The sequence below is a fragment of the Siphateles boraxobius genome, unplaced genomic scaffold (genome assembly GCF_051911475.1).
Source record: "Siphateles boraxobius isolate OS27281-9 unplaced genomic scaffold, OSU_SipBor_1 25, whole genome shotgun sequence".
Classification (NCBI taxonomy): Eukaryota; Metazoa; Chordata; class Actinopteri; order Cypriniformes; family Leuciscidae; genus Siphateles; species Siphateles boraxobius.
The window spans coordinates 34993670-35003864 of record NW_027508866.1 but is presented as its reverse complement, the minus strand read 5'-3'; the positions used below and the strand labels follow the sequence as shown (position 1 = coordinate 35003864).

Here is a 10195-nt window from a genome sequence, read left to right as displayed (position 1 = left end):
ATTCTGAAATCACCTTGTTTCCTACTGAGGCAATGCGGAACGTTTGTAGCAACCACGTGTTTCCCATACGGTGCATATAGCGTGTAGCACACATCTTCTCCTCATGTGTTTACTTTTATGGACCAGACTCATCTAAACTCTTAAACTATGGAAAACATTAACGACGGAAAATGGGAATCTTTACCCGTGAAATTACATGAAAGCATATTACAGACTCTTACAGAGCTGAATTTTACATATATGACTCCTGTTCAGGTAACGTTATTCTTTTGATTAGTATTCAGTCTATCAGTACTCGCATGTTTCTTATCAGATTATTTACAGTCAGAGGTATAAAGTCCAGGGGTCAGAAAGTAAAAGTCCTGCCATATGTTTATTCCACCCATGAACTCAGTCAGCTGATTTCACTAATTAGTTCTATCTCCTGGCTGAAAAACTGCTAATTAGCAAATCCAGGTGATTGGAACAAAATACCGAGGAGGACTTTTACTTTCTGAACCTGGACTGTACACCTCTGTTTACAGTTCAGTTTTTCTCAATTTCAGGCTGCCTGCATCCCTCTTTTTATGAGTAATAAAGATGTTGCTGCTGAAGCGGTGAGTATTTGAATATGTATTTTTATCATAATCTGACATCTGCCTGAGAATATGACACAGATATGTTTCATAATCAATGTCATTCCAGGTGACTGGCAGTGGGAAGACTCTGGCATTTGTGATTCCTGCATTAGAAATTCTCCTAAAGCGAGAAGAGAAGTTAAAAAAGATGCAGGTGTGCATTAAGATGATACATTTTACATAATAGTTTCTCCTTGTTCTTCAGATGTTTGCTGAAAGAAGTCTGTGTAGTTCACGTTCATTTCTATTGTAATTGTGTTTTCAGGTTGGTGCATTGATCGTAACTCCCACCCGTGAGCTGGCACTGCAGATCAGTGAAGTGATGGGCCGGTTTCTGCAGGGATTTCCTCAGTTTAGGTGAGTTTAAAGCATCTACGGTATCTACTGTACTGTACTAAATCTTACAACATGTGTGTCTGTTTTTAGCCAAATCCTTTTGATTGGTGGAAGCAACCCTATCGAGGATGTAGAGAAGTTAAAGACTCAGGGGTGAGTATTTAAACTGCTATTTTCTACCATCTAAAACTAAAGTGGAATAATATAAGCAAATCCAATGTCCTGTGCACTTCGTAGAGCCAATATCATAATTACGACCCCTGGCCGATTAGAGGACATGTTTAGGAGGAAGGCAGATGGACTTGATTTGGCCACCGCTGTGAAGTCTCTGGATGTTCTAGTGCTGGATGAGGCTGACAGATTGCTGGACATGGGCTTTGAAGCCAGGTAATGTTCTTCTATCATCAGTCAGAAAAAAAATCCAAAATAATAGGCAATACAATTCATAAGAATTTCATTTTATGTTGCTTGGCAGCTTAACTGCACTGCATCACTTTTGTTTTAATATGCATTGGGTGTATGTAAAGGAATAGTTCACTTAAAATGAAAATTCTGTCATCGTTTACTCGCCCTCATGTCATTCCAAACTTTTATGACTTGTTTTCTTCTGTAGACAAAAAATACAATGGAAGTCAATGGGAACCAAAACTGTTTTTGCATCAAGCTACGCAAAACATCAAGCTACACAAGTTGATGGCCTTACGTCAAAATATTTATCAGTTTGTAAAGGGGTCCCACAGGGCTCCATTCTGGGGCCACTTTTATTCACTATTTATATAAACTGTCTGGGGGAAATTTGTCCAACATGCATTTTTCCATTTTTATGCAGATGATACGGTTATTTATTGTTGTGCAGCTACCATTAGGAAGGCGTATGAATGCTTGCAAGGCCAGGGCAGCTTTATCAATTAAAGCTTGTGCTTAATGCAGAGAAGACCAAAGTAATGTTTTTTTCAAACTCGAGGAAAAATGAGTTAGACCTGAATATTGTTACTGATCAGGGTAAAACATTTGAGGTAGTTTCATCTTATAAATATTTAGGATTTTTAATTGATGATCACCATTCTTTTAAGCTTCATATACAGAATCTAGTCAAAAAGTTGAAATTGAAGCTAGGTTTTTTCTTTAGGAACAAATCTTGTTTTACTTTTTCTGCTAGAAAAAGGCTAGTCGATGCTGCATTTCTCACTCATCACTGTACACTTTACTCCACAGTGAATTTGCCTTCTCTTACTCACCTTTATATCTTTATATATAAGGGCATTATAGGCAGGCTTCCATGTTACATATCTGAATTTCTTACTTTTACACAGAGTACTTATGGTTTTCGGTCCCAGAAAACTATTTCATTGAATGTACCTCAAGTCTGGACAGAGTTGTTCAAAAAGGGTTTCATTTTTGTTGCACCTACTTGGAATGACCTACAGAAAACACTTAAACTAAAGTGTTTAATTTCCTAAATGATTTTAAAGGTTATGTTAAAACTATAGAACGTGAGTCCATCCACACGTCCAAATGTTTTAATTAATGGCACTTTTATTTAAATTGAAATGTACAATGTTGTCTTTGCCTCTTTTGTGATTGTGTGATCTAATTTGTTCTGCTATCTTGGCCAGGTCTCTCTTGAAAAAGAGATTTTATATCTCAATGAGACAAACCTGGTTAAGTAAAAATAAAATAAGTTTGACTACCAACATTCTTCAAAATATCTTCCTTTGTGTTCATAAGGTTTTGAACGACATGAGGGAGTGTAAGTGATGACATAATTTTAATTTTTGGGTGCACTGTCCCTTTAATAAGATGATGCCTAATTTGCATATTCTGATGTTATTAAAGGAACAATGAAAGTATATTAACTAATGCTGTTTTTTCTTTGCCTCTGCAGTTTAAACACTATTCTGGGGTATTTACCCAAGCAGCGGCGCACGGGTCTGTTCTCCGCCACGCAGACGCAGGAGCTGGAGAAGTTGGTGAGGGCAGGTCTGCGTAACCCTGTGCGGATCACAGTCAAGGAGAAAGGAGTGGCGGCTTCGAGCGTTCAGAAAACACCAGCCAGACTCAGCAATTATTACACAGTGAGTCATCTGGAACCTTCTGTAACAAGCAGCGACTGATTCACACATTCATGCCTGTTCATGGGTCGTTTCAGTTAATTATGACATGAAATCAGTATTGATTGAATTAAAGGTGCTCTAAGCGATGTCACGTGTCAGGCTCCACACACGGCAACATAAACAAACTGGGCTAACCCGCACCACGAAACATAACAATCTGTTCCAGCCAATAACGACAAGGAGGATTTGGGGGGTTAGTGCGCGGATGAGGAGGAGGGAGGGTCGAGCTAGCCTCAGTTTTGTTTGACAATACTTTAAACGACAAGAAGTGATGTCACCTGACTTCGCTTAGACCAGTGGTTCCCAACCTAATTTGTCTGAGACCCCCTTTTTCCCAAGAAAATATTTTAGGGCCCCCTTTAACATTTAATGATATTGTCGCTCCTGTAAGCTTGCAGCAAGGATGACAGAATGTTTTGTTTTTAAACAAGCAGTATGTTTATTACTATAACCAGATATGTTTATGCACAAATAATAGCTTATAATATTGGAAATACTATAACAAAAACATCAGTAGGCCGTTTGTAATTTAAAAACGTAAGCCTGGGAGTAGCCTATTAATTGGCCCTATTTGAAATGCAATAACAAAAATATCAGTATTCACACTGGTGTGTAGGTAAAAAATAATATATATAGGCTATAACAAAACTACTTGTGTCTGGGACCTCGTTGAAAACCCATTTTTGGTCAGCGAGGGGATCGTGAATAAAATTAGCTAATGTAATATGATCGTTTGGCGCTCTAGCGATTAATAAACATGCGTTTATTAACAGAATAATGCGTCTTGCGGAAGAACATTGTAGCCGGAGCTACTTCTCTCTGTTTATGTCTATGTCGAGTCACCCAGGCACTGGGTTACACCGCAGCGGTGCGACCCGAACCAGTGTAAAATAGTCCCAATATAAACACTTATTATAGGTGTATTATAGTGACTCAGGATAAGACAAAAACGCGGTTTGGAAAATGGATTCATGATGTACTCGCTCATTATATAAATGTAGTACATTTTGAACACAAAAAAAGTTACGGACTGCTGCTTTAATGCTCACTGTTCAACACCTTTCAAAATATGGGAATATGGGCCCTTGTGGGCCGAGACCCCCCTGTTGGGAACCGATGGCTTAGAGCACCTTTAATAATACATGTTCCTTGTCTCATTATGAACAATTTGACTTGGGTTTATAAGCTTGTTTGCACTAATTATCTGGGTTTCTGTTGTTTATCTGAACATGTAGATGTGTCGAGCAGAGGAGAAGTTCAACACTCTGGTGGCGTTTCTCAGGCAGCACAAACATGAGAAGCAGCTTGTGTTCTTCAGGTTTGTTTGACTGATTTTGCTATATATATTACTGATCAAAATTTTGGAATAATTAAGATTTCTTTCATGGTTTTGTCTCTTCTGCTCACCGAGTTTTTCAAATTGAAAGTTTTTTTATTTCTGTTTTTAAATTAGATTTTTTGATGAATAGAAAGTTTAAAAGAACAGCATTGATTTGAAATGGAAATCTTTTGTGACATTATAAATTTCTTTACTGTTACTTTTGATTTATTTAATGTCGTCTTGCTGGAAAAAAAATCACTTTTTAACTTGAACTTCAGATTTCCATTACAGGAATAAATAAAGTAATAAAACGTATTGTAAAATAACTGTATTTTACTGATCAAACAATAAATTCAGCATTGGTGAGCAGAGGAGACTTCTTAATCTTAATTATTCCAAACTTTTGGCGGTAGAGTAAATCTGAATAATATTGTCCAACCATCCTAACATTACATCCTTATCTTTTGTACCCACAGCACCTGTGCCTGTGTGGAGTATTTCGGTAAAGCCCTGGAAGTCTTGATCAAGAACGTCAGCATCCACTGCATCCACGGGAAGATGAAGCATAAACGAAACAAGATCTTTGCAGATTTCCGTGCGCTGAAGAGGTAAGGGACTGCATCATGCCTTTCTAGATATTCACGAGAGGACGTTCTAGAGGAAGAATAAATGCATTATGCTTGTATGCAGTGGGATACTCGTGTGCACAGACGTCATGGCCAGAGGCATCGACATACCGGAAATGAACTGGGTGATTCAGTATGACCCACCAAGCAGTGCAAGGTAACCAGGACATGCATGTACATACTTGAGCTCAAAAGTGTGTACTTGGAATCGTTTATTACATAATTTATTTCATGCTTTGATTAGTGCTCATAAAGTCAGCTGACGTGAGGTTAGTGGTGTTACAGCATCTAAGGCACTGTTTACACCTGCTATTAAGATGTGTTTTGGTCTTGAAGAAATCAGGACAGAAGTGGATAAAAAGTATAAATATTACTTTTGAGTTCTTTGCGAGCGAACGCAAAGTTTTTAAATATAATTTACCGTCCCTTTAGGGGCTCTGTATTAAACAAAATGAGCAATTCTTAAAATAAAATTAAAAGGAAAACTGAAAATAAAAAATAATTCCAAATATTAATTAATAGTATATAAGTAATTATAAAATAATACTGTTTTAAATGTGACTACTATTTGATTGTTTTGTGCATGCATTGGTAATTTTTGTCATATAATTTCCATTAGTTCATTTGTGCATCGGTGTGGAAGAACTGCACGTATCGGAAACCAAGGCAGCGCTCTTGTCTTTCTTCTGCCGATGGAAGAGTCGTACGTACATTTCTTGTCCATTAATCAAAAGGTAAGTCAGAGAGAAACTTCATCTCATGTACAAACTATCAGTGAGCATCATGGCACTTAGAAATAGGGCAAAAAATAAGATTTTAAACACTGAAAAAATACATTTAAATGTATACATTTGGCTGATGCTTATATCTAGAGCAACTTGCATTGATATGCATCTTTTCAGCTCAATGCATTCCCTGGGAATTGAACCCATAACCTTAGTGTTCAGCTATTAGTGCGAATTCTTGCCTTTTTGTGCCTAATATTATTGTTATTCTATATTATGGAGTTTAAAGGACAAGTTCGGTATTTTACACTTAAAGCCCTGTTTTAAGATCGTTTCTGATGAAATAGAACGGTTTAGATTGAAATTTGGACACATGATTTTAGGTTTTTGTGTTACAAAACAAGGTTTTTGTGTATTCTTTCTGTAGTCTTATGCAGTCGCGGTATCGTAGGCTACGCTATCCAAACATTGGCAAAGGTGCATTATCGCCACCTACTGGGCTGCAGTGTCTATTATTCAAGCTCTCAACGGAAGAATGTCCGGTTGTGAGGTGTTTGGAAAAATAGGTCCAAAGTTTTACAACAAATGGTAAAACACCTGTTGGAAAGCATCTTTTGCTGCGATTTTTGTGTGAGCATATCAGTGAACACCCCAGACCACTCGGTGAGTTTCACGTCTTTGTAAACTAAAGTTTAATGCGTTTATATGAATGATTGTTCCAGTGCACCTATCAAACCATTGTGTAGGTGGGGCGGGGGTGCTAACACAAAAACTTAAAATTCTCGGGACAGCAGCATGTGTCCAAATTTCAATCTTAACTGTTCTATTTCATCAGAAACGATCTTAAAACAGGGCTTTATGTGTAAAATACCGAACTTGTCCTTTAAAGGGTTAGTTCCCCCATTTAAGAAGTTTTATGCAATCCTTACCAGCACTATAGTGCATACACACTGACCCACTCTGTAGTCACCTCCCTGGTCAGAGTTCTGGCCGCTGGAAGTTTTTCAATAAAGTACTCCCGGTTACTTTCCGGGGCCTCAAAACTGTGCGTTTTTACGTGAAAAAATTATTTGCGTTTCAAAGCTTGATTAATTTACCACACAAAAAACACGCCGGTCAAAATTCATACCTCAGTTTTAATCGGCACTATTTTCTTTCCATTTCTATCAATACGCGCTGCTTTCAACGTCAACAGTGCGCACGTTCCGATCAGCTGTTGATAGCGCGACTCGCTGACAACAAGTCTGACTGCGAAACTTCTGATGATGAAACCAATTTTAGCACAGTGTCAGACGGATCAGATGATGAAAGTGATTTTAGCACAACGACAAAGGGATACCTTTATGAACCGGAGTATACAAGATCAAATCAAATGTTATTGATTGCAACACAAAACCTCAATTGTGTGTGTGTTCAATCAAATAGTTTTCTCAGCAAATTGTACCAATATCCCTATATACTGTTTTTATAATAGACATCTTTTCACGTGTTTTATAATGGAATCTAAACATCAGCTTGTTTACCGTACAGTTTAGACATGGGATCATAAAGTTAGTAGATAGAGCTTACCCGTGGTACTGGTACAGCAAAACTCTTTAAAATCTGTTTTTTTCTTTTTCCTGCTTGGTTGGGGATGTAATCGTCTTCGCTGTAGTGAGCACTGCACACACGATAATCCTTGATTCTGGATATTTTAGCTCCCGCAGAGTAGCCGATGGCAACCAGCCAAAGCTTTCTCGTAGCTATATCCGAAACAGGAAAACGATGGAATCTGAACGGTGATCCCGGCACATTCTTGTGGTCACAGCCTGGGAATTTACAAGTTCGCACCAATGTTAATTTAATACTTTTTATGTCGTTGTCAATCGATTGTATAAAAAACACTATGGAACAGCTGATCGGAACGTGCGCACTGTTGACGTTGACAGCAGCGCGGATTGATAGAAATGGATAGAAAATAGTGCAGATTAAAACTGAGGTATGAATTTTGACCGGCGTGTTTTTTGTGTGGTAAATTAAACAAGCTTTGAAACACAAATAATTTTTTCACGTAAAAACGCACAGTTTTGTGGCCCCGGAAAATAATCGGGAGTACTTTATTGAAAAACTTCGAGCGGCCAGAACTCTGACCAGGGAGGTGACAGCAGAGTGGGTCAGTGTGTATGCACTATAGTGCTGGTAAGGATTGCATACAACTTCATGTCTTAAATGGGCGAACTAACCCTTTAAGTTTATGAAATAGTGTTTGTACTTTATAATCCTGTGTTTTTCCCCACAGTGTCCCCTTCAGTTGTTTCCTCCAGTGAAAGACGTGGTTGATGTTCTGCCTAAAGTGAAGGTGTTGGCTTTACGTGACAGAGCAATGTTTGAGAAGGGCATGAAAGCCTTTGTGTCGTGTGTGCAGGCGTACGCCAAACATGAGTGTAGTTTAATATTTCGCATTAAAGGTGAGTGACTTCGTCACACAATTCATAAGAGGCATAATCAAGATAATTCACCTGATTAAAATGATGTTTCCCTCGTACAGACCTGGATTTTGCTGCTCTGGCCCAGGGGTTTGCTCTCCTCCGTTTGCCCAAAATGCCTGAACTGAAAGGAAAGACCTTCCCCAACTTCAAACCAGTGACAATCGACACAGACGCCATCCGGTTCAAAGACAAAAACCGGGAGAAACTAAGACAAAAAAGACTGGCAGAGCAGAAAGAGAAAGAGAAAGAGAAGCCATTGAGGAAGAACTTCATCAAGAACAAATCCTGGTCCAAGCAGAAGATCAAGAAGGATAGAAAGAAAAAGAAGACCGCCAAAAGAAAACTGGATGAGGTTTGTTATCCGTATTTTTCTCTTTCTGAATCCACATTTGAAGAGTATGTATATAAAAATAGAAACCGCTCTTAATGGCGTCAGTGGGATACTCTCTAAAGTCTCAATGCTAAACTTGTGTGTTCACAGGAATCAGACGCTGAGGACGAAGACTTGAACGAGCTCTTAAGTGACACGCGTCTGCTGAAGAAACTCAAGAAAGGAAAGATCAGTGAAGAGGACTTTGACAAGCACATTTGTTCATATCCCAAACAAGCAGAAACACACAGTCCTGATGGAGAATGATGTCGTTTGACTTCAAAATGTACATATGCTGTATCATTCTGACTGCCCTGTACAAGTACATGGATGCATTCATCACAAATGTGCTTTTGTACTATCTTCCATATACATCAAATAATAAAATAAAGTTTTCTATTGGAAATGTAAGAGTGTTTTCAAGCCAAGGGTCTCTTTTGGAAATTATATGACCTATATTTTTCTCTTAACAATAATGCCTGTATGTATGAATTACATGGAAAAGAAACCAAATGAAAAATGAGTGCCATTCCAGTTCCTAATTTGGTGATGTTTTAACTGGCGCACATAAAAAGAAAAAATATATCTACTACACTTGTGTAATCCATAAAAAACACTTTATATGGTATAATGGAGTTTTAACAAGGGGTTTTCCATCGTTTAGATGCCAGGCACCCCCAAATTATAATCATCCTTGTGCAAAGGACCCCTACCCTAAAACTTACAAAGGCATCTATTTAGGTTCTTGTATAAAGGCCCAATGTATATTGTAACAAATATAATATTTCATTTCTATTAAGTTGAATATTACATTTTAGCAATGTACTGTTAGATTCATTATTTATTTGCTCATTTATATTTACCTTTTTATTTATTTTTAAATGAAACATTTTACTATTATTATTTTACATTTTTACGCTGTTTTATCTAAACATTTCCATGAACCCCATCTTAAAATTTCAATTTAAAGATCCAATTTATATCAGGATTTATTTTTTAAATATGTCTAGATATTATTTGGAAAATATTTGGTTTCTATTATTTATTAAAAGAAAATCTACTGTTAGATGCATTATTTGTTTGCTCATTTATTTACTTGTTTTCATATTTTATTCATTTTTATCTAAAATTGTATTTATTTATTTATTGTAATCTAATTTGTATTTATTTATAAATTAAACATTTATTATTATTTTTTTATTTTATTTTTTAAAGCTGATTTAACATTTCCTTCTGCAAAATATGATCATCCTTGTGTGAGGGACCCCATCCTAAAATTTCAATTTAAAGGTAAAAAAAAATCTACTGTTAGATGCATTATTTATTTTCTCATTTATTTACTTGTTGTCGTATTTATTATTATTTATCAATCTTTGTATCTAATTTGTATTTATTTGTTGAAATCTAATTGGTATTTATTTTTAACTAAAATATATTTATATTATTATTACATTTTACATGTTTACATTTTACATCTTTTTTTCCTCTAAACATTTTACAGACCCCATATCAGTCCCTTGTGTTCCCCAAACCCCTGCTTAAATAATACCATGATACTTTCTGAAAAACTTTAAGCAAAAAAATTATTTTACAACTCGGTCGTACCATTGCACTTCTT

General features: G+C 36.7%; 1 protein-coding gene across 1 annotated transcript; it reads left to right on the top strand.

Moving 5' to 3' along the window:
* Positions 1 to 45: 45 nt before the first annotated feature.
* ddx55 (DEAD (Asp-Glu-Ala-Asp) box polypeptide 55) lies at positions 46 to 8985 on the top strand. Its single transcript, XM_077243732.1, has 14 exons — positions 46 to 255; positions 546 to 596; positions 685 to 771; positions 883 to 974; positions 1044 to 1106; positions 1191 to 1340; positions 2839 to 3028; positions 4303 to 4385; positions 4865 to 4996; positions 5079 to 5171; positions 5634 to 5748; positions 8018 to 8186; positions 8267 to 8559; positions 8689 to 8985. Exons 1-14 carry the CDS (start codon positions 148 to 150, stop codon positions 8842 to 8844), a joined length of 1782 nt encoding a protein of 593 aa, XP_077099847.1. The 5' UTR covers positions 46 to 147; the 3' UTR covers positions 8845 to 8985.
* Positions 8986 to 10195: the final 1210 nt, after the last annotated feature.